We start from the raw sequence: 25,619 nt of genomic DNA on the forward strand, positions 1-25,619 counted from the left end.
CTGCGGGGACAATTTTGACCTCTGTGTTACGGACGCGACCCGGGGTCCAAAAAGTACGGCGGCAAAGGGGAAGGCGGACCGACCTCCTCTTCTTCCAGCCTCCGGAGCGCATCGCTGATGTATTTGACGTGTTGCGTGGTCAGCGTGACCAAAGCCGTGTAGCGGGTGCGCAGGTCCATGAACTGGACGGGCCAAAACGGGGTGAGTCGCGGTGTCCAAAATCCACACGGGCGACCAACGGCGCCCTGACCTCCTGAGTGACGGCGTCGGACGACGAGTGCGTTCTCCTCCTCTTCACCGCGGACTTGTGCGTGGACTCCACGAAGGCTCGGAAGGTCATCAGCTGAAGCTCGTAGTCCTGCCGATAAAATGACGATTCAGTGACGTCGAAAGAAACATTTGAAAAATGGCGCTCGGTTGGTTACCTTGACCCAAGTGCAGTATTGTTTGGAGCGAGCCTGGCATTGGTCCAGCTTGCTCTGGTTGTCCTCGATTTCGGCCACCAGAGCCTGCGATCCATGGCGAGAGGCGTTAAAATGACGGTCGCCCAGCTTAAAAGGCCGATGGCGGCGAGCGAGGCACCGTCTGCTGCGCCAGCTGTTCCGAGAGGGCCTTGCTGTCGGCGCTGCAGGCCGGCGCGTCCTCCTGCCGTCGCGTGGTCTCCCGGACCCACTCGCTGAGCTCCGAGTGTCCGTCCCTGTACTGCTGCAGGACCGAAGCCATGCCCTCTAGCTCCGCCTCCCTGCAAGATCATGTCGGAGAAAAAGCCGGCCTGAGTGGACTTCCGACGACGAAAATGACAGACAATCCCATCAGACCTTCCTCAAGCCTGGCCACATTTTGGTTTCCAATGAGACCAGGGTCAAAAAACTGTACATTTTCCCCCAAAATCTCAATGTGACGCTTTGTCCATTCAACATTTTTTTTTTGCGCCTTGACTCACCGCGTTTCCATCTGCTTCTTGACGGCGTCCCAGCGCTCCTCCGTCCGCCGGGCTCCTTCCCGGTAGCGCTCGGGCTCCGGGCTCACGTCCGGGCGGAGGGCGGCCAGGCGCGCCGCCGCCTCTTCGGCCCGGAGGACCTCGGAGCGCAGGGGGCCCAGGACGGCCTCCCCCTCCTGGGACAGCCGGCGCCGCCGCGCCCCCATCTGGTCTCGGAGGCCACGGATGGCGTCGGCGTCCGCCGGGAGGACGTCCTCCTCGGCCAGCCCGCTTTCGTGCTTCCCCGCCCGACTCTCGGCGTCCTCCAGGCGGCGCGCCGCCAGCTCCACCGTCTTCAGCCTGGACGAAAAGCGAACGGGGTCAGCGGGGAGTGGCGGAGCCGGCGACGGCGTGGCAAAGGAGCTCGCTGACTTTTCCAGGAAGACGGAAGAAAGCCGGCGCAGCCCGTCCGCGGTCTCCGCGCTTCGGTCGAGTTCCGAGCGCAGCGCGGGGGCGCCCGAGGATGCCGGCTTGTCCTCCAGGAAGGCCACGCAGCGGCGAGACACGGCGTCTAAAGCGGAGGCCAGCTCGTCCAGTTCGGAGTCCACAGTCTGGAAGGAAAACCAGAAAGGTCAAAATGGCTGCCGTTGACGTCTAGGCAAAGAGCAATTTTATGCAAAAGAAAAGTAAAATCAGACTGTTGTATTTTTTTCCGACCGACCTGGTGCTCGGCGATCCTGAGCGCAATGACGGCGGCGCCGTCCGAAAGGCGAGCCGGCGTCCGGACGGCGCCCATCAACGTCTTCTCGGCCTCGCCGAGACGCGAACAGACCTCCCGTAGTTCCGACAAATACGAGCGAGACGCCGACTCGTCTTTCTCCTCTAAAACGGGCAGAGAACGGGCGGACGAGTGAGCGCCGGCTGGCCGGGCGGGCTGGCTGGCTCGCCGCTCCCTCGCCGCTCTCTCACCGCTCTCCACGCGGAGCAACAAATCCCGCGAGCGCTGCCCGGCCTGCCGGACCTCCGCCTCCAGCTGGCGTCGCTCGGCCGGCTGGAAGAGCGAGCTCTCTTTGCTGTCGCTCAGGAAGTCGGACAGGTGAGAATCCAAGTGCTCCAGGGCTCGCCGGAGCTCCGACGGCGAGCGGCCGCGGACCTGAAGACAAGCGACGGGGAGCGCCGCGTCAGGACCGCGCGGGCCTACGGCGGATGCGCCTTTTCTGGCGGCTTTTCTGACCGTGTCCGGGTTCCATTCGGAGACGGCGCTGAGGTCTTTGAGCAGATAGTGCCAGGAGACCACGCTCTTCATGTTGACGTGCTGCTGGTGCCACACGGACATCACCTGCTGGTACAACTGCTCCGTCCTGCAACCACAAAACGGTGTCAAAAAAAAGTGCACCCTCACAACACACACACCACATTTTGTGCAGCCCGCCAAAGTAAATCATGTTTTACCATAAAATTGAAATGAAGTGAAATGGATTTATGGAGAAGGTGGACTTGTTTCCATTTTTTTTCAATTATATAATCATTGGAAATGGAAACATTTAGCTTTTTTTGGGTCAAATGGCAAAATATTCCCTGTTTCCACGTTTATTTTGAAAGTCTTTCACCGCCATCGACAGTTACAGACACGTACTCCCTTTGAATTTTGACCTCAGGTTTGCACGCCCACCTGGCAGCGGCGTCGACGGCCTCCGGGTTGGGTGGCGGGACGCTGAAGCAGACGGAGGGCACGGTGGCCTCGTTGCCGGTGGGGCTGATCACCTTCCATTTGGTGCGCTGGCCGTTGTCCTCCAGCGCGCACTCGTCGCCGCGGTTGATGGTGATCTGCCGCCGGCCGCGATGGCGGGGGCAATGGAGGTTCCGGGAGGGTGGGGAGGGCGGGGGTGAGTTGAGGGTGAGGATGAAGATGGAGGCGGTAAAAAGAGGGAACACTTGGAGATTATTCAGCATCCAGATGATTAGAACAAAAGAAAAATTATAATTTCAATCAAATGAGTCAATGATGCAAGCAAGATCATGCAAAAAGCAAAATCAAGGCACCATGAAGGATTTCAAGGAGTTTTGTTGGAATGAGGAGAGAAATTGACATTCCCTAATACCCATTAGAGTCTATTCAGGCCTTGGGATTTGGCCAAAAACTAATCCCAAATCATGTCCAACCTTTTAGCCAGGAAAATAGATTCTATTCTGACACGCGTCCAATTTGAAATGGGAGGGAAGGATGAAAATCAAGCCTCCCGGTTTAATTGGACGTCTATTAGCGACAAATCTTTCACATTAACGGCAGATGGCTAAGAAGAGCCACGAGACCGGACGTCCAATGGGGCTTATTCCTCTTTTTTGGCCCTTAGAAGACAGATGCAAACATTGTTGTCTGCATTTAAAAACCAACCAATTGTTAGCATTAGCATCGGTATGGGTTTGCATTGACATACTAGCAAATCAAGCTGTTGTTAGCCAAATAAGCAAAGTGCGTTGAATTTCGAAGCAGGGATTCCATTTTAGATAGCAGAGGGATAGGCAGAGAGTAAACAAGACAAAATGGCCGCTCTACCTGAATGTTTGTCTTGAGGGGTCGACCGAGGAAGGGCGGGAGGGTTGATGGGAAGAAGTGAAATGAGAGGAAGGAAAAATGGAGAGGGGAAAAAAAGACACAATCAAGTGAAGGAGAGAACTTGCGCTCATGTGCAAAGTGACCAATTTGGACAAATAATAATCCAAGTGTGACATTCATGACATATTGCGTCTCCAGTCTGACAACACGAGTGCTAATACAGTAGCTAAAGTAGCATTGAGCTAACTGCGCAGAGAGGAGAGGTTCTTAGGGGTGGGAAATAATAGTGCTAGCGGATGTGCGCTTACTTTTAGCAACATTTCACTTTTACGACTAGAACACACACACACACACAAAAGCAAAGGTAAGGTATTAGCAGGCTACCTCGATTTGTTTGTAGTCGCAGATGGCCCGGATGGGCGTGGCCGCCAGCAGCGGGCTATCCGCCGAGCGGGGGCGCAACTGGACCAGCGTCTTGGCGCGCCCCACCAGGCTGGCCACCTTGCCGCGGTGTTCGATCAGCTGCTCCTTCTCCTCCTGCCGGCAAAAGAAAGTGGAAAAACGATGGCCATTTTTCCCGTCCCGCTCGACGCCCGCCGTATGATTTGGCGTTGGAAGGCGCTAGCTACCATGGAGTCCTGCAGCAGGTCCTCCAGCCGGCTGAGGCGGCTGTTCCTGTCGCAGGCGTACTGCCTCTTGATGCTCTCCTGCAGCTGGCGCAGGTACGACTCGCTGTCCCGCACGTCGCTCGTGAACTTGAAATAAGCCGTGTTGTCCTGGAGGTGGCGCTCCACGCAAAGGCACAGCTGCTCCACCCACTGCCACTGAGTGCGCAGGGCGGCGGCGTACGCCTGCGGAGCCAGCAAACGCCACGGCGTGACGCTTTCCTCAGGTCGGCCTCCGTCGGCGAGGGCTCCTCACCTCCAACGTCCGCTTGGCCGGATGGTTCTCCTGACACAGGCGCAGGACCGTCTCCTGGAGGGAGCGCGTGACCTCGCGCTTTTGGTCCAGCTCGCCCCGCAGCTCCTGAAGGCGCGGCAAAACGCCCGGAGCTTAAAGTCGATCTCGCCCGCGGGGACGTTGGGCCCGGCCGCTCTTCTCCACTCACGGCGTACGACTCCCGCTTGGCGTCCATGTCGGCGTTGTTGTGGCTCCAGTCGAAGGCGATCTCGTCCTCCTCGCGCTCGTTGAGCCAGATCAGCTCGTCGGTGCATCGGCGCACCACCGAGTCCAGGCTTTCCAGGCCGCTCAGGCGCCACGACGAGTGCTCCTGAGGATGGCGTGCCCACCGCCGTTAGCCCAAAGCCCAAAGCCCACGCAGACCAGTGAAAAAGACTCGTGGCTGACCATTAGCTTGCAGTACTCCTGCTCCAGTTTGGCCAACGTCTCGCTGTAGTTGCTCCTGAAGTGGGCGGACACTTTGGCCTAAGACACAAAAAAGGCGTCGGCGAAAGTCACGGGACGTCCGAATGGTCGTCGCCCGGAGGCCGTCGCCACCCACCTCGTAGTCGCGCGCCTCTCGCAGGCCGCCGGCGATCTCCTCCACGGCCGCGTGCACGCCGGCGTGCTCCTCCAGGTGTTGCTCCACCGACGGGAGATCGGCTCCCCATTCCGCCCCTTCCAGGAGCTCCTGGGGAAAAAGAACGGGAAAATGAGCCGCGGGTTCCGAGTCCCAAGAAGAGGGCACCCGATACAAACCTGTGTCTCTTCCACCCATCCCAGGAGCTCGTAGATGAACCTCAGGCCGCCCTCGTCTTCGGACGACGAGGCGGCCACCAGCTGGGCGCGGGCCGCGGGGCGGCGCGGGAGGGCGGAGCCCGTTCCCCCGAGCGAGGGGGATCCGGGGCCCTCGGTCGGGGCAGAGCGTGGCTCGAGTAAAGTGCCCCCCGTAAAGTCACCTTTCCGGTACAAGCTGGAACACTGAAGTCGGAGAGACACCAGCTCTTCTTCGAGGCACTTTGCTCTGCGTGGCAGCAAAACGGTACGTCAAATCTCAAGGAAGGAAGGTGTCTCCAAGGCCTGGGTCTTGGCTCCTCACTCACCTAAACACGAGCCGCTCCACTTGGTAGTAGTCGTGGCTTTGCAGGACTCGGAGCTCCTGCTGCATTTGTCCCAGCAGCTCCTCGCAGTCACGCAGGTAGCGGGCCAGCTCGCCCTCGCACTGCGCCGCCTGGCCGCTTTCCGCCCGCGACACGTCCTGCGCCGTACAAGACGCGTTCCAGTCCCAATTCGTCAAAACGGCGGGCGGCCGGCGCTCTCTCTCACCGATTGCAACGTGTTCTTGGCCAAGGTGAGCTTCTCCTCGCAGTCCAAGGCAAGATTCTGGAACTTGTTAGCTCTCTGGAGCAGTAACTCCAGTCTGGAGACACACAAAGGCCCAAGTACTCGTAGGTCATGTCAACTAGGGCAAGATTTGGAAAGCAAGTATTTAGCAAAATACTGACCTGTCCACCGCAGGTCGGAGAAGCTTCTCCCTCTCCAGCATCTCCAGAATGAGTTTTCCCCACTCCTCTTCCAGGTGGTTGGGATGGAGGCCCTGAGGAAGCTGGATGCGGCCAAACTCCATCCACACCTTGCCGTAGCACACAAAGCCACAAGTTACTTACATACGCACGGCGTGGGAAAAGGCCGCAAGGGGAGAAGGAGAACTTCCAAAATCAACAACACTTGAGAAGCTTTTTGCACTTACCTCCAGCAATTTGTAGAGGTGTTCCACGTGACTTTTTTCCAGCTCTTTGGCAGGAATCTCCGTCTCCTTCAAGTGGACGTACTCATTGTAAAGTGCCTGTGACAAAAAAAGTCCAAAGTCCGAGTCTTTCTTTTAGTCTTTGTTATCTTTGCATCGGCGCCGGGTTTTTACCTTAAGTTCTACGGGATTTTGTGGGAAGTTCTTGTCGGCCACGATGGCCGTTTGCTGGCGGCTCCACTGGAGCAGAGACAAAAACCTGGACTGATATTCGGACCAGCGCTGATCCACCTCCTGAAGTGTTGGAAATGTCAATGTTATTTAAGGTTTTCAAAAAAAGGGGGAGTGGGGGATGGGCTTGATTAGATCGTACTTGTGCGGCCACGCCCTCTCCTCCCTCTGGGATTTTGGGGAAGGCGTCGTAGATAGACGAGACGTATGTGATGACCGACTTCTCATCCGGCGATGGAACGTCCACGTCTTGTGGGACACAGAAAAATGATATCGTGACCATACCACGATAATAGCCATCCTAATGCTTTGGAAAAAGAATTACCCTCGGCGTCCAACAGTCTGGTCACCCCTAGCGACTCGGCGATCTCGAAGGCCTGCTCCAGGTTTTCTCGGTTGCTCTGCCGCGACACCGCCTCCATGTCGATCAAGTCGGGTCTGGGGAAAAAAGAAAGGAGAAAAAAAAAGCATTGCTTAGGAGACGCCATCATAAAAACCAGCGGGAACGGGATGGCTTCTGATCCCCGAGCCACCGACCTGTATCGGTGCAGCAGAGCGTTGAAGACGCGGCCGTCGCTCCACGACGAAGTGAAATTGACGCAGCGGATGCCGGCGTAGCCTTCCGTGGCCTGCTGGCTCCATAACAGCAACTTTTCTTTGGCCGTGAGGTCGCCCGACTCGCCGCACACGTAAATTTCGGAAATCTACGTTGGAACGGAAATACGTGGGCGTTACTGAAAAATCCATCTGTTATGTCACAAACAAACTGCTTGGTCAGTTTGACCAAAAGTAGGTCAATCACATAAAAGTTGAAAGCCTAAACAACATTGTGACCCCTGAAATAAACGCTTTATCGACACTGGTAACTTAACAGTTCACAAAATGGCACCAAAGACGTGGTTTTAGCCTCTTGGTAAAATGTTTACTTGGTAGGGGGCAGCTCGGTTTAGCCTGGGTTGCTAGCATAAGTCTTGGAGACAACCAGACTACACTGTGTTCTAATAAATTCCCTTAAAAGGTACTTGGATCCCCTATTCTTCTCTTTTGAACCTCAAAAGTGGGCTCGGGACTACTGGGACAACGACTCTTGACAACATGCTACTTGAAACACAAGTCTTGGCTATTTTGAGACACTTGAAATGATTTCACCTTTTGTCGTCGCAGCCGGGAGACGCTAAAGTATCTACGTGCGGTTGCTACGCTAGCACATGGGAGGTTCAACTCACAATGGGCTGACGGATTTGCCGTTACTCTCGGCGTGGCCTCCAGCCAAGTGAAGGAGCTGAGCTAGCTCACTTTAGCCTGCCAGAATTTTAGAACAACGGACTTCCTCTCACGTCATTTGCCGGACAATTCTTTTGAGATGACCGTCCGACCCAGAGAGCCGTTATGAGCCGACTGTGGACAGTGACTCAGCAAAATGCACATAGCGTGTGTCTACCTCGCAGCGATGCGGCATATTTTACAAGGCCCGGTCGCTGCAGACAAGCACGAATGGTGCACGTCGATCGGCTTCTATCGTGGCGCACAGTCGTTCTAAAATGTTCCTTGACAATGCAAGCGCCACTAATGAAGCAGCAGGAAGTGGAAAAGACAAGATCCTCTGTGCCGCCTTGATTAGACTCTTGGGAAGCTGTGCTTTCTCACAGATAACAAACACACACATACACACACACACACAACATCATCCTATGCCCAATAATAGTCCGAAAGTGCAAAGGCTTGATCAGTGGTGCACTCGCTAGCCTGTGCAATAAAAATAAAAGTGTGAATGGCATAAAGAGCAACTGTTTCAAGTAGGAGCACTGAATCATAATTCAATCATTTTTGCATTTTTGCTATCTGATATAGCTTACATGACCTTACAATTCAAGTGTAGCCGCCCACTCACAAGGTCTTTCGAGTAAATATCAAACCAATCCAGTTTATTTTGTGGGGGCCGTGATTTGCCCCCAAAAAGACGGAACGCGGCCAAACTATCCGAGCTGACCTGCGGCGGGTCTCCCTCGCCCGGCGTGGCGTCCAGCTTCTCCGACGAAATGGCGCTCAGAGTGGGCCAATCCGTTCGACTGGGCGTGGTGACGGCCGTCTCCGGCGAGGTCGGCGGCGGGTCGCTGCCGTAGCCCGACTCCAAGATGGAGCGTCTGACTTGCGTCCCGCTCGGCGTGTCCAGGTCCAGGCCTTGGCCCGCCGGACTGTCCGGCCCGCCACGGGTTAGGTTTGAGGAGTCTTCGTCGACGTCCCCTTCGTCCTCCAACAGTTGGACTTTTTGAATATTTCCAAGCATGGGAATATTCTCTTGGAGGACCTCCACCTTGGGTTCTGCTTCCAGCTTCCCTGCCGTAGAGCCCACGTGGCAGGGGTACACCGTCCTCACCACGCAGAGTCTACCATCCAAGTCTCTGATGCGGACCACGCCGTTGCCGTCCCCCAGAGAGGCCGTGGTGACCTTTGACGACTCTCCGGCCCGGTGGACCTTCATCCTTTTACCGCCCGCCGTCCTCTCGGGCCTATTCGAGTCTTCTTCAAGTATGCTTGTTTTCTCCAAGACTCCGTGGTCTTTCTCCTGAACGCGGCAGACCCTCCCCCCTCCGGGTGTGGCGGGGCCCAGAGCCGGTGCGGCGTCCACCGGACCGGCAACGGTCTGACCGGGGAGGCTGGAGACGTCCACGATGGCGCCGGCGGCGTCTTCCTCCCCGGGGAGGCAGAAAATTCCTCTCCAGGCCGGACTGAGTTTGGGGCTCCGCCTGGCGTACGGAACTCCGGGGCCCAGAAGCCCGCCGGTGGGAGAACTGGCCCTTTCGGGGGAACGCCAGTTTTGAGGCTCCGAGGCGGGAACCAAGAGACGAGAGGCCACCTCGCTCTTGGAGTCCAGGGTTCCGGTAAAAGCTGGATTCGTCTCTATCTCCGGGGGGTCGTCATCCAGATGAGCCTTCCTACTTTTCTTTCCCTTGAGCCTGGGTCTGAAACGCAGCCGTCTCTTGGACGATAGCGGCGGACCTCCTCCTCCGAGTTCTCCATCTCGTGGAGACCTGACACACCCCATGGAGCTCCCCATCTCCCGGTCCGCGGTCCCAGCCGAGAGTATCCTTTTCCCCCGGTCGGCGTCACGGCAAAAGCAAGCCAGTTTCTACGGAGGAACGATTCCAGTTGGCCTGGACAGCGCAGAGGCCAGAAGACGATTGGTGGGACGTGTGTCGTGGGCAAGAGGCTCGATCCTCAGCCGATAAATGATTCAGTGGCGGCTTGGCGAGTGCACTCTGCTACTCTGCAGCATCTTCAACTCTCTCTCTCTCTCTCTCTTACGTGGTCATCTCGTCAGAGCGCCTGCACTCTGGAGCCCCGGCAAGGAAATTGCCGTCCACATGCTACCCGCTTTATTTTTAACTTCCCGGAAGACTTGTGTTCAAGGACACGGGGACGCCGCATCCGTGCGTGGCAGAGGGAGCAAAATCTGCTGGTGATTTATCAAAAGGCGATTGACGTGATACGTAGGATGAGAGCGCGTGGCATCGCAGCGTAATCCGGAGCCTCTATCGGGCATGACGTCGACCGGGAAGGGATTTCAGATTTCACTCGTTATACTTGATACTTAGATGACACGTGTTGCCAGTCCCCGAATGAGAAGTCTAGGTTGTCACTGGGGGAATTCCAAGCCGAGAGTTGGAGAGGAAGACGTATTGAAAAGGCGATGCGGTCCATGTCTGGCGTGGTGAACGAAAGCTCCGATTCCCGAGTGGTGCCAACTCTAGCCGGCATCCCCATGGGCTGGCTGCGAGGGAGACACACGGCACGCGGGCGGCCAATGCCAAGGCAGAATGCGGTCAGACTCGGCCAATGGCCTCGCGGCTTACTGGGTTGTGAACTTGGGCGGTCACGTGTGCTCCAGGTTTAACAGATGTCAAAATGTTGCGGCTATTACATCCCTTGGAATCATTTCTGGCCCCAACGGCTTGACGTAAGTCACGGTGAAACGGGCTTAGCGTCACGCCGTTCCGACCCGGGGACTTCTCCACGGACCGACGTCATCCACGTCAAGGAGGTCCGGGTTGGGGTGGGGGTTCGGCTTCCCAAGCGTTCGCACGGCGGGAAGCGTCTTGGCTTTGCTAAAGCTTTGTCAGTGTGCCAGTTGCGCCTCCGTCGGGTGGCGCAGTGCGACGACGGCGCAACAAATCCACGCTTTGGAGAAGAAGCGGCCTCGATCTGTCCGTAACCCCTCGGAGGGGAGGTTCCCGTCTGGAAATAGCTCCTCCCCGCATCTAATTAGAAGGAGGCCGCCGGACAGGTCAAATCCGTTTTGGGGAAGTCCGGAAGTGAAAGGGCGTCTCCTCCTCGGGACGAGCTACTTGGATCGATGTAGCGGTCGGTCAGTGTCACTGCCTTTTTTTCTTTTCTTTTTTTCCTCCGTCCTCCCCTGCTCGCCCGGCTGCCTGTTGATGAAGCTTCGGTGCTAGCGGCCCGCCTCCCGCCTGGATGCCACAGTCACTTGCGACAGTCACTTGCGTTATCCCTCGCAGAGGAAAAGCTTGTTCATCTCCCGGTCGGCCTCGCTGCTGCTTTGCCGCAGCCTGGCTTGCTCGCAGCCTCCCTTTTCTGGATGTCTTTCTCACATAGAAATCCAGCAAGCAAGCAAGCGAGCAAGCAAGCAAGCCTCCCCGTCTCACTGGCACAAGTCTACTCCTCCTCTTTTCCACTTCCTTGTCGCTGCTCTCTCACTCGCTCCTTACTCACTCATTTAACTGTTACAGGACCAAACGTAGCACGTGGCTAGCTCTCGCATGCTAACTCTGGAATGTTAGTTCACCCAAAGAGGAGTGAACCGTTTGGAACCCATTGGGCTTCTGCTAACGTGACTCCGTTTTGTCTGATTTCATCGGCAGGCTTTGAAAAAAGTCAATTTTGCTCTTTCGACACGTGACTCGTTGCATCAATGGCTGACGCTAAGAGGATTGGTGGCGCCGCTGCGGCGTTCCAGGGCCATGTTAAGTAGCGACAATCTGTCCAAAAGGACCTACAATAACAAAGGTCTCCAAAGCATGAAGTGGAAAAAAAAATGGATTCCTGAGGCTTTTATAGCTTCATTTTAGTGGCCGTTAGTAGCGTCACTCACGTGTTGCCCAGGCCCACAATTGCCATTAATTATTAAGCTGCCATTTAGTCAATAAAAGGCCGTCCGTTTCTCATTTGCATTTTGAGTTATTCAAATATGCAAAGATTGCATAATGGCAGTCTGGACTGACGACCGATGTGGTCACGTTGTTTGTCTCTTTGGCGTGGCGGCAAGTCAGAGCGAGCCAGTCAAGGAGTCCTCATTTTTCAACCTGATTCTTAAGCACCAGCTATGACCCACATCATTTTATAATTAGCTCGCCATTCCGAGCAACGTTCGTACTTTCAACGACCGGACCGACCATCGCCGTCTGGCCCCCAGCGTCCGGTCGGTCTCTCTCTAAGCTATCCGCTAGCAAACGCGCCGGTGCCGAGTCACGTTCACGCCCTTGGCTTGGTGGGAGCGTTTCTACGGCAACGGCGGCGTCGCCTTCAGGCTCTCGGTCAGCTGAGGAGCGCCGCCGCCACGTTGGCTCGTAAATCAGCGCTCAAAACGCCACGTCTGCCGGGTACTAGCAAATTAGACCGGGCGAGGAACCGCGTAAACAAATTGAACAAAATGCATCAGCTCAACTACAATTGACAAGAATTTGTTTGGCAGAATAACGCCTGACAATTTACAAAGAACGCTCACTCACGCGGGTAAATAAATGTGTTTAACCAGCCAGCAGAAGAAGAAAAAAAGTCAGCCCATACCTGGAAATGGAGGATGATGGTCCAGATAAGACCCAGAGTGAGTTTGGGGTTGCCGTCAGTGATGTCATCGTTTCGGATGTTGACCAGTTTGACCTGGAAGAGAAGAAGCGGAGGCGCGCTCTTGAGAAAATAGCCACGTGAACAAGACGTGAGATGACGCGCGGCTGGCTTACTTGTCTCTGTTTGAGAAAGTCCAAGGCTATTTGGACGTTTTGCAGTCGATGGAATCTCATGCGACCCTTCTCTCTGGGCTGGAACATAGAAAGAGAAGGAAAGTCAGTTACGGCGCAATTCCCACGTTTGCGTGTGCCCGTTCAATCGCCAGCGGTGAGGGAAGGGTTAAAAAGACATGCGGAGGGAGGGGGGGGGGCACAATTCCAAACATACTTTGGATTAAGAACGACGAGACTGTCCAGCTCCAGAATTCCCATCCTTAAAAGCCAGTTAGTTCAAATGACTCAAACACTTGAGAAAAAAAGCTGGATCTGATTGGAAATGTGCCTGAAGTTACAAGATGAATTCATTCCGTGAGCGAGCGCACTCCAGGCATCGCGGTAGACCAGTAAACTAAATGAGAGTTTCCTTAAAAAGTGTCAAGTGCAACTTTTAGCACAATGCAGTTTTTTTTGTTTTTGGGGTGATTTGAAGTGCATTTCAATTGGTTGTTATCCACACTCATGCAGCCCCACAGCGCCACCTAGAAAGCGGTGGCGAGAGGGAACTGGGGACCTACTCCCTGAGCTCCTTCCTCCGCCTCCTGCTCATCATCATCATCATCGTCATCTTCCTCCACCGCAAGCAGGATAAGAGGGGGCGCGCGTGAGGTGTACCCCCTTTTCGGGAAGGGAGCGTTTCGGGGTTGCTATGGTAACAGCCGGGAAGAAGGAACAATTCATTGAAAAGCCAACCGTTGTCTGACATCTGACAACAGTTCCATTCAGTCAGTTCCGGCATGAAAATCGTGTACCTCGACCTCACACGCTTTGCTAATATAGCAATATTTATGATGATTAAAAATCTGGATTTTGAAAGAGATTTTTGGGGTAGTTTCCCAATCCATTTCCAATGCAAATAGCAAATTTAGAAACTTTGTGAGTGGATTTAATTTGTCAATTTCCTAGCATGACCGCCACCATGCTCCTGAGGTATCATTTCATTTGTAGCGTTTATGTCACAATATCATACGCCGATATGGCACGCCGGGCATCGGGGCCTTCCGAGGGAAACCCCAACCACGATGTCGACGGTGACACCTCCGCTCTGGGGATATTATGTCAGATAAATGTAAACAAGGTGTGTATGAGATTAGCGCTTACCAGGGAGACGCCAGAGAGGACCTCCAGCAAGGAGATGAGGTTGTGTCCGTCTCTCAGGTCCTCATAGAGGTCGGTAATGTGCTTTCTCACCTGCGGGGATGACACCACAAAAGTAGAAGAGGTTGAATATTTAGCTGGTGGAAAAGTTCTCCAAAGCTGCAGTTGCGTCGACCACCACAAGAGAGAGACACGGCGTCCGTTTTTTAAACAGTCAAAGGGTCATTTTGCTGGATTTGTATGACTGGATTCATATTTGTTTTAGGATAATGGGATGAATTCATATTATTTTATATTCTCAAGGGATGAGTTTGATCATTTAACAGAGTTGCCCATCATTGCTTTTGCATTTTCTCATATGATTTCATGCCAATTGGCATTTAAATCAGATGAATGCAATGTTTAATGTTACACGAATAAGTTTCACTTCCGCCTCCGGGAAAACAATAAGCCATTGTTTACAGTCGAGGTACTGTTTGTCTAATGTGATCATCTTCGAATACAAATTGGATGATGTCACGACATGTTATGGAAATTTTCCTCCGAAGGGTGTGGCAGTGATATGCTATGGTTCGGACAAATTAAGCTAGGAAGCGGAGGGACCGGCTACGCTACCGATAAGGATGCCTTAATGAGTTTTATAGGAAGGACTGACGGGCGATTTAGCAGCAGCTCACTGGGACGTGCTTAACGAGCCGGTTCTCTGGAGATCGCCACGACTTTTACGAGGTGCCACTGGCGTGCAAACAGATACGACAGATATTTGTCTTACGGCTCTCGGAACAGATCTCGTCGTTTGCTGTCGCTTTTATTGGCTCTAATGAGTGGCTCGGCTTTCAAGCATTTCTAGTTCCATCGAAAATAAATGTACAATAGCTTGGAGAGTTTGTTTACACTGCTAAAATATGGGAGGGTGTGTCACACATGGAGGATGATGTCACTCACAAGAAAGATCGCCGTGTTTGTGTGATATGCTAGATAGAGTGTTTGATTTATTAACGATTGCATGTTGAGAATGTACAACAAGTTTGGATTGGATGTTTATCGGTGTTCGATTGTTGATCCTTTGATCCATATGGCAAGTGTGTGGCATGTTAAAGAATATCGGTATTCGGTTATTGATGTCTTAGCACATAGCTTGAGCTTGCACGGGAGATTTGTAGTCATTACAGTAAAGTTGGATTGAAGAAACAACAACGTATCACTGTTGTGATTATTATTTCTCCGTGTTTTAAGATTAAATGCAGGGTGTGACATTTGCTTAACAGCGCAGGCTCAAATAAAAGCGCAAGATTTCAAGTTAGATTTGGAGGGGGGGGGCTTTGGAAAGCGGCCTCTACTTTAATAGCGTCTTGTTTTAGGCCAGAAAGTCCTTCAAAACGAACAAATATTAAAAGCAAAAAAATGCATAACGGCAATGTGAGCATACCAAATTAAAAGCCAGCCAGCGACCCATCCCACGGGCCATCGGGTGGTCGGTGACCCACATTCGCAAACTGATATCGAGTTACAGAGCGCATGCGTGGCTGTCGACGCAATCGCCTCGCCGTTTACAGTTGCGGACGGATCTCGAGTTACGCGGACACCCTTCACGCCACACCGCCCCTCCCAAACGCCGGCATTTGACAAATGCGTGTGTCCGAGAGCCGGACGGTTGAAAATGTCCCCCCCAGTGGCCTACGTAGTAAGCTAAAATCCATTTGGCTGGAGCTAGGATCTTCATGTTCTCAATCCAAAATCAAAGCAAATGTCGTTCTTGCCGTATGAAGGAGGATTTTGTTGGCAGAAAATAAAGCAGCCAAGTGAGAGAGTGACCATACCTTGATGAGATGCTTGTTGACCCACTTTGTGAAGGTCTTCTTCTGCACTCGGTCGCGCTCGTCTGCAAAGAATAAAAAAAGAGAGTGAGTGACGTCGTTCGTCCGAGACGTTTACTTTGGTTTCCACCAAAAACGCCGGATGGCGGGACACGTGGACACAAATGACTGGAGGAACATGGGCACACATTTGAAGTTCTTCAAAATAAACCAAGTCAACAAAAATACAATTAAAAGAATCTGTCATTTCAAAAAGGAATTTCAGTGTGTTACACCCTGCATTTAATCTTAAAACACAGGGAGAAATAATCAAAACAGTGATCCATTGTTGTTTCTTCAATCCAACTTTTTACTGTCAACATCAACACAAAAACCCATAACATACAATTACACTCGTTTAAAATACAGTCATAACTTGTGTTATCTTTTCTTTTTACAACTTCTCAACTATTCAACGGGGCAAACAATGCAATATCAATAACATAACATCCTTTCTATGACCGTCATAGACACTGTACAGGATAATGGTGGCCGAAGGTACCGTGCTAAATGCTATTCCATGTGTGTGACCCGAGACACGCACATTCACGCCCGTAATTCAAAAGTAAATAAACATTACCCAACATGATCTCCTTTCTCACAAGCTAAACAGTGTATATTGCAAACCACCGACTCAAGCGGCCTCTACAACAAACTAGCATACCTTAAAACACAGGGAGAAATAATCAAAACAGTGATACGTTGTTGTTTCTTCAATCCAACTTTTTACTGTAATGACTACAAATCTCCCGTGCAAGCTCAAGCTATGTGCTAAGACATCAATAATCGAATACCGATATTTTTTAACATGCCACACACTTGCCATGTGGATCAAAGGATCAACAATCGAACACCGATACACACATCCAATCCAAACTAGTTGTACATTCTCAACATGCAATCGCCAATAAATCAACCACTAGCATGTCACAAGCGCTTCAGAATTGGTGGAGGCATCGCCAATCCCATGGCTTTGTGCTTTGTGGCGTTTGGCGTTCCCCAAGGGTTAAGGCCGGGAACCCTATTGTTTCATGTGTTCTGCCTTCCAAATAAAACGCAGTGGGTGCAAATGATCGGCGCTAAAGGTAGCTCTACACTTTTCTCAATCCGCCAAAAGAGGTGAAGGGAGGCCTGTGTCATGTTTGCTCACACTTGTCGACGTTATTCCAAGACAACCGTGGCGCTCCAGAAGGGTGATGCATTTGGACTGAGAATAGAAGCTAATGCTAGTCTTATCTACTGCTCCCACACTCCAGCCACAAACAATGACTCCTCTAACCCGCTCGCGGAAACCACGTTCCTCTTCTCTCTCTCTCCGTTGGACACCATTCCACCTGGGACACAAATTCATCATCTCCTCGTGTTGGTGCAACACCTTTGACGCAACAGCTTTAACTTTCAAAACATATTTTCCTGTTTTTGGGGCGGTTTCAAATGAGGTCATTTCCCGCATTATACAGTCGCGTTCGGCTTGTTGACTTTGCACCGCGACGCCGTTTCGGCTCCGGAGCCGCCGTCGTTGGAGTAAGAGGAGTTTAGTCGTTGCCACGGCGACGGGAAAGGAAGCCACGTGGGGAGCGGCGTTAGCGCGCCCTGGCAAGCCCTGGCTCGACTCTAAGACGGTGTCACCTGCTCAACCGCGGCGTTCCGAGTAAGAGGACGTTGGATTGTGGATTAAGCAGCTGAAATTTTTCAACTCTACCAAAGCGAACATATGCCACAAAAATGCTCTCTCACACACAGAGCGTAGCGTTGACATTCAAGGAGTGTATATTTCTTTCTACAAGCGCTTGCGACATAGTTTCACAATAGTGCAACACGCCTTCCTTCCAAAACCTGCTAACCGGGTGGCTCAGCTGAAGGTAAATATATGCTTTAGACGCTCTTCTCTCGCCGTAAAAGTATGTGAGAGCATTGTGGTGCCGGGGCGACGGGCACACGCTGGCACTCGCGGAGAACACACGAGCGGGCACCATTGTTGCAAGTGGTCTTGGACGGACAGGACCACTGACCACTGACGACTAACCCCTCCCTCTCCCCCCTCCACACTGACCTGCACAACACATGCGCGAGTACAGGTACGCGTTGAGGAGAGACTCATTCCTGTAGTGTGGCCACATATCGAAGAGTCAAGTGTGGCAGCTGGTGGCGGCGACGCGCTCCACTCCGCCCCAATCCGATCCGATCCAATCCGCCCCGCCTCGGTCGACCGGCCTGGTAAATCCCCCCCTCCGTCAGCCGTCCTCTCCCGCCATGTCGGTCGGCACCGAGCTCAACGCTGGCGTCCCGTTGTGGACACGTGTGGCGGAAGGGCGCCTCCTCTCTTCTGGCCACTCCTCTGGGCCGGACTTGTCTTCCTCTTTCCCCGCCCTCCTCCTCTTCCTCCTTCTCAGCTGTCCACAATCGAGTTGGCAGAGCACTTCCTCATCCCCTTGCCTCTTTCTGCGGCAAACTTCGAATTTTCCCACGGGTGGTCTTGGCTTCAATCGCTTGCATTTTAGCCTCTTTTTTTCCCCTCGCTCTGCGTCTTTGCCGGCGGCCAGCCCGTAATTGCTCCTAAATTTAGAAGGCGGCGTCCCGGTCTCCCCACAAGCTCCGCCTTTCCTGGCTTTCCAAGCTCCCTCCCGGAAAGCAGACTTTTTTGCCGTCTCACGTTTAAAGGGAAAGCGAGGTGAGCACGAGAGCGACGGCGCGGGCTGCGGATGCCGAGTCAAAAGAGGAAGTGATGTCATCAAAGGGCTCCCATGCAGCGCTTTTCACGCCTTTTACAACAAACACCACCTATAATAATAAGTCCAAGTACCATTATGAGAGCGAGAATAACATTCCAAGGCAGTATTAAGGCAATATTAAGTATATAAGGTCCTTCAAAAAAGTAAAAATACTTTTTTCCCCACAGTACACTATAAGTCCCATGCATATCATCTTTAGCCTGCCAAAAAAAAGAAGCACCTTGACACATCATGTTTAAAGAGAGACTATCCACAAGGACCATGGATGTAGAGCCAAAAAGAGGAGGTGACAACTTTCACGGCTTCCCAAATAGATGCCATTTAGGGTGAGTAACGTCAATTAATTTGGGCAGTAACAAAAGCTAACCAAAACAAACAAATACAGCGGCAAGACATGCATCTCCGGACCGGAACGTAAAGTCCACCCTCAATCCAACTTTCCCGCACGCAAACAACCCGAAAGGAGAGCTAAGCACGCTTTGGTTTGAGCTCCCGTGCCCAGTTGGGTGGGCTCAGCTGCCACCGTGGCCAATGGCCTTGCCAACAACGGATCCAATCAGTCGCGTGTCTCAAGCGAAAGCAACAAATCCCAAATGGGATCATGACGCTAATCTGGCTATGCGAGCCGAGCCGGAAATTCCGGGTAAGCGCCGGTTACGGACGGGAGACCGTAGAAACTAATGCATTTCAACTTTAAATGAAATGACTTTGGCCGGAGGATGTCACAAAGAAAATCAATAAAGGTCAAGGACCGAGCCCTGAGCAACAAGTCATCATTGTAGAAGCCGAGCGCTACGCTATGCTACTGGTCTTTCACCAATTCCAAGTGTGCGACACTTTAATAAAGCGTCTGATAAAGTACGGCGTGCGTGGGTTTTGCGCCCAAAGATGGCCTCCGAGCACGCGCAAATTCTCACCCGCCGTGCGTTTTACTGTAACGGGAGAGAACGACGCGTCTGCCTTGAAAATAGAACGTCGGCGTGACTGTCGATGAAATCAAAAAGTGGGCGGAGCCCCGGCGGGAAGCGCGTGCCCGATACGAAAAGATCTCCTTCCTTCCTGTCGGGGTAGTCGTTACCTCCTGGGACACGGAGAGGCGCGAGGAGTCGCCGACGACGACGTCGGCGGTAGAACCAAAAGCCGGCCACGGTGAGGAAGTGCACCGTCACGGCTAGGATGGGCGCCATGACGCCCGGGTCGCAGACAAAGTCCATGCCCCGCATCTCCAAAAAAAGATGGCCGCTTAGGGGCCCGAGTACGACGAAAGCATGTCTTTGGGCCACGGATACAAAACTAGTCGGCTTGACCAGTGCTCAGTCTTTCCATCAAGTTGCCCTCCCTCCCTTACATTCTCTCGCTTTCTCTCTCTCTCTCTCCTTCTCTCTCTCCACATAGCGCCCTCTAGCGCCCTCTACTGCAACTTCCAGATCCGCCAATCAAAAAAAGCAAAAAAGCCAAAAACAGACCAGCACAAACTCTCAAATGCATCTAGATTTCTTTCAAGGGACAAATAAAGAGGTCTTATTTAAGGCACTCAAGAAAGCAAAATAGGAATCCATTTTGCTACCTATTGATAACAACCAAAAACGTACTAGACAGCTTTTACAATTTCAATTAGCTGCTTCTCATTCTTAAGTTGTGGGTCAAATGTTGCTGTTTAAAATGAGTAAAAACCTCAGATTGGCCTTTACTTCAAATGGTGCAATTCTATTTATAATATTGCGAACTCAAAGGGTCACATTGACACACAAACGAGTCGAGTAGTGTCGGAATGTGTTTCTGTTTTGTTGTGAGTCAGCGTTGCCAGCGCCACCCGCCGTTGATATTTTCATTTTATTTTTACCTTTGGAACATGTGCCCACTCTGACGGCGATCACGGGGGGCATACGGGGACCGCAATCTAAGAGCCAAGCTAGCCGACAAGGGCACAAGGCCGGTGAACTTTGATCGCCGCCCGATCACAAACGCGCAAACCCGCACACAATGCCCCAATAGGCCAACAACGGAACAGCAGACAAACGACATAAGGTAAATTTAAGTAGGCTACTGCAGTCTTTTCATGTCATAGACTTATTTTATATCTAATGAGATGTATTTTTTATCAAAAGCGAATATAAATTCACGTATGAATACCTGTATAACGGGTCGGGAACCTTTTTGACGAAGAGAGCCATAAACAATTCATATTTTCTAATGTTATTCCTTGAGAGCCACACTCCGAATTTAAAAGTCAAAATACATGTAAATGGGTGTCTTTTATTGTAGTAATTTCACCACTTTTAAAGTGGAAAAAAAGAATACTTTTGACAGCATTCTTATGCATTTGCTAATCAATGAGAGTATGCATTCTAGCAGATTCTAATGCAAAAAAAGAAGACTAAAGCAGCACTGGACGTAGTATCTCAGTTCTGTCACCAGCGGGTTCCATATTTTAGCTGACAGGTTAGCGAAGAGCCAGATGCACCCATCGAAAGAGCCACATGTGGCTTCCGAGCCATAGGTTCCCTACCCATGCTATATAATATCATTTTGTAACTGCTGAATTTCTTCAGAGAAAAACAGTACTACGCAACACAGTTGGAATCCCTATTTAGCCGCTAAGGTTAGACGTTGTCATGGCGACGATCATTAGGAGAGGACTGTGCTTTCAATTGGCATCATTAATAGCAAACGTCCATAAGCGTTTGAGGATTATATTCCGAAATGATTCCATAAAAACAAAGGAGCGAGAAGAGAAACATTTCTTTAAAAAGAAAGGAAAATAGTGGATTGTAAAAAAAAAAAAGAGGGGTAGTTCACCACAGGGGGGCAGAAGAGACCAAAGATACAAAGTGACGTTTGCTGCTCGTGAAGGCCAATCCAGGACCGGTGAAAGCCCCGCCCCCCATCTGAACTGGAAACCGTGTCAACTGACAAATTGCTCTCTAAAAAATACATGACAAAAGTCAGCATCCCATTGGACGTGTGTGAATACAATAAAGTGGCAAAAGGAGGGCTGCGAACCGACCGACACCGAGCAATCCGCAAAAAAATGGGACAACATTGTAAGCTTTGCATTGTGTTCTCTCTCCAGTGAATGGCTCCTTTCATTCATGGGACGCCAAAACAAGTCACCCAGCGCTTCTCGGCCCGGACGGACAACGCTGCCTGCCATTTTGTCACCCTTAAAAACAACAACGGCAGGCAGTGCATTAAAGTATCTCATGTGCCTGCCTTGCACCTTTTATCGTCCTCAAACCCCCCCTCCAAATTGCTCCAGTCAGCGCCCTTGGCAGAGACGGATGGCGTGGCAAGGTCGAGCTGACACAATCCGCCAGATGTGCAAAAAAATTAAATACAACAAACTCAAGAATGACGACATCTTTGTGAAAGGGGATGACAATGATGAGGGCAGGAAACAAGACGGGGAAGATGTTTGTGTTACAATGAAAACAATTGGTTTAAGGGTTATAGCAACGACAACATTTACGCCCGTTGCCCCAGCTGTAAGATTATGTATTGTGTACGTATTAGCATGAAGGTAGCAGTTTTGGCAAATGTTTTCCGGTCAGATTTACAGTCAGTAGACTTCAAATAGAAATGACATTGGAAGAATTGAAACCTCATGAGCCATGTGATTCAAAAGTATTTTTCGATGGACTCTATTGGAAGAAAAAGCAAACAATAACACTGGGGGCGTGTCGCTAGCAGGGTCAAGCTTTTGTTTCTAGTCAACAAATTAATGACGCAGAGTTCTTGCTCTCAGCGAGGAAAGTATAATACAATCAAGACAGGCCATCTTTTACAAGCCCCGCCCCCCACAGGGTCACCTTCACTTTCGTGTATATAATCAAGTCAAGTGACGGTTCAATAGAGAGCGAGCGAGCGAACTAATGGTGGTCTCTTGACGGACGAGTGAGTTAGTTAGCGTTTAGCATTTAGCATTATTGTCGAACTACGAGGGGAGTTGTCGACGGGCTTGACGTGACTCTCCTTTCGGGGGCCAAACATCAAACAGAGCGGAAAAGCAAAGGGAGGGAGGGGCCCACCGAGAATTCCTGAATGGAGACGGACGATGGGAAAGGAGGGAGGGGAGCGTCCAAAGCCCAGGGACATTTACGACCCCTTGAGAAAAGACGGAGCTTGTTCTTTTTTTCCTCCCGTTGTCATTTATCTCTATTTGAATAGGAAGGAATTTATCAAGGTGAATTGGAACGTTTGCTGCTGCTATTTCTGCGTGCGAATTTTCAAATTTCGGCCCAGGGTGGATTTCATCCGGGCCCAAAAAGGAGTCAAATGTGCTTCAGTTTAAAACGGGGAAAAGAGCCCGGATGGATGTTGGAAGTTTGGAGGTGGAAGGACAAATGCGCCAGGAGACAAGAACGCTCTCGCTAAGGTCGCGTTCGTGCCGGCGTCCCGGCGAGGAATGTCCTCGGGGGGGGGGAGGGCCGTGAGAGCGATCCGGACGAAGAAGGTTGGCTCTGGAAAAGGCCAGCGGAGGGGGACGGGGGGGCCGGAGCGCCGTGATGAGGTCCCGAAGAAAAAAAGGCGAAAAATGCAAATACATGGGAATCGAACGGGACGGCGAAGCCATCGGTTTTAACCCAGGCCGTTGCCATGGGATCGTTCATTAGGATCCCGTTCCCTTCTCCGCTCTTTTGTGGCGGCACTTTCTTTCAAAAAGGTTCCCGACTCCTGGCTTAGAACAAACATTGGGACTACTGGCTCGCGCTTTACGGCTAAAGCTAGTGAAAACGTCTCATTAAACGCATCGGGAAGCGTCGCTAACTTCGCTTCGAGAGTTTGTTTACATCCGCGGGAGGTTGCGCATGCTTGTCGTGCTTCCGTGTGTGTGCATGTGTGTGTGTGTCAAGGGGAGGTTCCGTCTGTGTGTGTGTGTGTGTGTGTGTGTGTTTGTGTGTGAGAGTGAAAGCGACTCCATAAACAACAGCCTAAATGTACTGCTGTAAAATTGACAGATAAAATTGATTGTTGTTGTGATGAGCGCCCGCTTAAAAGGTAGCGCTATCATATCATAAATCAGAGTTAAGAGGAGTCGCCTTGAGTTACACTCGCACATACATTCTGAAAAAGCGTACAGAATGGCGTGACGCGGCCCGTGAGTCTCAGCGACGGCTGGCGGCCATCTTGCCGCCGGTTGGCGAATGTTGGCACCGTGGGCAAATGTCAACCTGATCGACGGAGGGGCTAATTGTGTTAAAAGTCTGCCTGGCGTAATCCCATTTTAACAAGCGGACGGAGACGTGAGAGCGCTAGCTAAAGAGCAATTAGGTTCGGAGAAATGTTCTCACGTTAGCGGCCGGCGCGAAATTTCAAAGTGGCTGCGGGGGGGAGGGCGCTAAGGGGGGCTGTCGTTGGTAGCGATGAGACAGAAGGAGATGGGAACGCCCACAAGTGTCACGCCACTGATAAGCAGAAAAGCATAAACACGCTTATCGTGGCACACGGGTCTGCCGTAACAACATGTCCGCGAGGAATGTCAACGTGTCGTCAATGTCTCTCGTTGGAGTCCGGATCTGAGACTTTGTGAAAAGTTTTACAGACGGCCTCGAAACGCAATCACAGAATTGAAACGCTAAATGTTTGATTTACAGTAATCCCTTGATTAATGTAGACCAGACATGACCGTGATAATCGAAAAAAAATCACAAAGTAGGGTCACCCCTATTCAAAAACAATTTAAAAAAATTAATAGCAGAAAAACAAATCGTTAAGTAGTGAATTTGCAATGAGTGAAGTCGCGATAATCGAGGGATGACTGTACTTATACCAATATCGCCACAATTCTTTTTCTCTTTGTTTTAAACTCCAAACTGATGAGCAGGAAATTGAAGGGATAGCGTCTAGACTCTGGTAGGCATTTTTACATGCAGTTGCTATGACGACGACCAGCAAGCAGCCCCATAAAATATCTTATTGCCGCTAAAGTGTACGACGAAGCATCGGCACGAAACGCCCACTCGGAAAATTCTAAGCTTGGTTGGAAACGCTGGTCGTGACTCGAAATGCCACTTGACCCTTGACCTAAATTTGTCAAAAGCGTGGTTTAGTTGAAATCCGACTTTAAAAGCCTAGAGCTATTTTGTAACAGTAAACTTGAAGAAATTCACAAAGCTAAACCTTTGCTCGACGACAGCCAGCGTCGATGAGCCTGAGAAATATTTACACAGATCGAAAGTCCACAAGTTCAACAATGTTCGGGTTTTGCCTGGCCGGCTTCTCTAATCACGAGTGCAAAAGCAGAGTTAGCATGGCTAGCATAACAAACGAGGCGCTGCAAAATGAAGGAGGGTTGTCATTTTGCTAGACAATTTAAAGAGCCGCAATCCCCCTTAATCTAATTAGACGTGGCTTTGAACCCGCGTGACGGCGGTTGGCTACAAAACAAACTCATGACACGTCGGCGACAATGGCGCCCGCTCATGTTAGCTTAACCGCAAAAGTCCAAAAGCCCTCATATGACTTGACTGCCTCGGGCCGGCGGACAAAACACTTTTGTCGGTCGGCACTGCGACTAATCTCATTCCTTGCAAGTATCTGTGGGGAATGAGAAGATATGTCACGTAAGAGACCTGCTGGTGTCAATTCGCTAAATATCAAGCGTCCGTTTAATAAATTCTGTTGATTACTGGTGCCTAGGCGCTATTGTAAATGTAAAAACACGCACATAGTATTGTCTTATTTCAATGTACAGCGTATAGAGTAAATAATACAATATTTGAAATAGAGTTAAGATGCTCTTTAGCCATTCTTAACATTTCAGGAAAAAGTACTGGTACTATATTGTGCCGTCATAAGCTTAACAAATGTTTACTGTACGAGTACATACAACACAAATAGAAAAATATGAGATAAACATGCTGGAGTTCATGAAAAACTATTGCTAAGATGTCAACACACATTCAGAGCGACTTCTATTAAGACTATCACAGTTTGGGCTCAATCTAAAAAGAAAACTAGTTGCTAAAACACAAATGGAAGTGAATCTTGGAATTACGAACACAAGGATCAAGTTTAACACAAATGCCAAGTAACTTGAAGCATATTGCACCACACAAAAAGGTTATGCTAACGCAGTCTCCGGTGAATGAACCTGAAACATAAACACTAGCGCAGACGACCAACTGAGCTAGCCTGCTGTAGATAAACAAAAGAGAGATAAATCGATCTATTCTCCCATATAACCGAACTACAACTTTGTAAAAAATGGACCCAGGTGGCTTCAAAAATCTGATGCTAATATTTGACACCAGGCTATTGTGATGCTAATTCGGACGGGAAAGGAAAACTATTGTCAGAGCTAATGTTTTTTGGGACATGATTTACAAGACACTCGCTGAAGGAGTAGCAGGTGTGTGTTGAAAGATTCCAAACACACACACACACACAAAAGACCGGTTAGTGAAAACCAGTACAAGTCACAAAGCAACTGGAGGTGTGTTGTGCAGCTGTTGCATCATTAGCATACGTAGCATACAAGTGCGCACTGGAGTGTTTTTCCAAAAAAAGTGCTCCCATTC

At 51.0% G+C, this 25,619-nt stretch overlaps 1 protein-coding gene across 1 annotated transcript in view; it reads right to left on the reverse strand.

The window, feature by feature from the left end:
- The window catches only part of macf1a (microtubule actin crosslinking factor 1a), a 51,486-nt gene extending 40,136 nt beyond the window's left edge, over positions 1 to 11,350 (reverse strand). Inside the window, 26 exon segments of the mRNA XM_077591229.1 lie at positions 84 to 182; positions 251 to 358; positions 426 to 509; positions 583 to 742; positions 944 to 1,279; positions 1,352 to 1,530; positions 1,641 to 1,801; positions 1,889 to 2,072; positions 2,154 to 2,280; positions 2,592 to 2,746; positions 3,861 to 4,013; positions 4,106 to 4,327; positions 4,398 to 4,502; positions 4,585 to 4,746; positions 4,824 to 4,901; positions 4,978 to 5,106; positions 5,175 to 5,439; positions 5,519 to 5,673; positions 5,742 to 5,835; positions 5,921 to 6,048; positions 6,166 to 6,261; positions 6,337 to 6,456; positions 6,536 to 6,642; positions 6,719 to 6,831; positions 6,931 to 7,097; positions 8,384 to 11,350. Coding sequence (XP_077447355.1) covers positions 84 to 182; positions 251 to 358; positions 426 to 509; positions 583 to 742; positions 944 to 1,279; positions 1,352 to 1,530; positions 1,641 to 1,801; positions 1,889 to 2,072; positions 2,154 to 2,280; positions 2,592 to 2,746; positions 3,861 to 4,013; positions 4,106 to 4,327; positions 4,398 to 4,502; positions 4,585 to 4,746; positions 4,824 to 4,901; positions 4,978 to 5,106; positions 5,175 to 5,439; positions 5,519 to 5,673; positions 5,742 to 5,835; positions 5,921 to 6,048; positions 6,166 to 6,261; positions 6,337 to 6,456; positions 6,536 to 6,642; positions 6,719 to 6,831; positions 6,931 to 7,097; positions 8,384 to 9,451 — 4,755 coding nt within the window. The 5' untranslated portion in view covers positions 9,452 to 11,350.
- Between the last annotated feature and the right edge of the window lie 14,269 nt (positions 11,351 to 25,619).

Source organism: Stigmatopora argus, chromosome 21, assembly GCF_051989625.1.
Source record: "Stigmatopora argus isolate UIUO_Sarg chromosome 21, RoL_Sarg_1.0, whole genome shotgun sequence".
Taxonomy (NCBI): domain Eukaryota; kingdom Metazoa; phylum Chordata; class Actinopteri; order Syngnathiformes; family Syngnathidae; genus Stigmatopora; species Stigmatopora argus.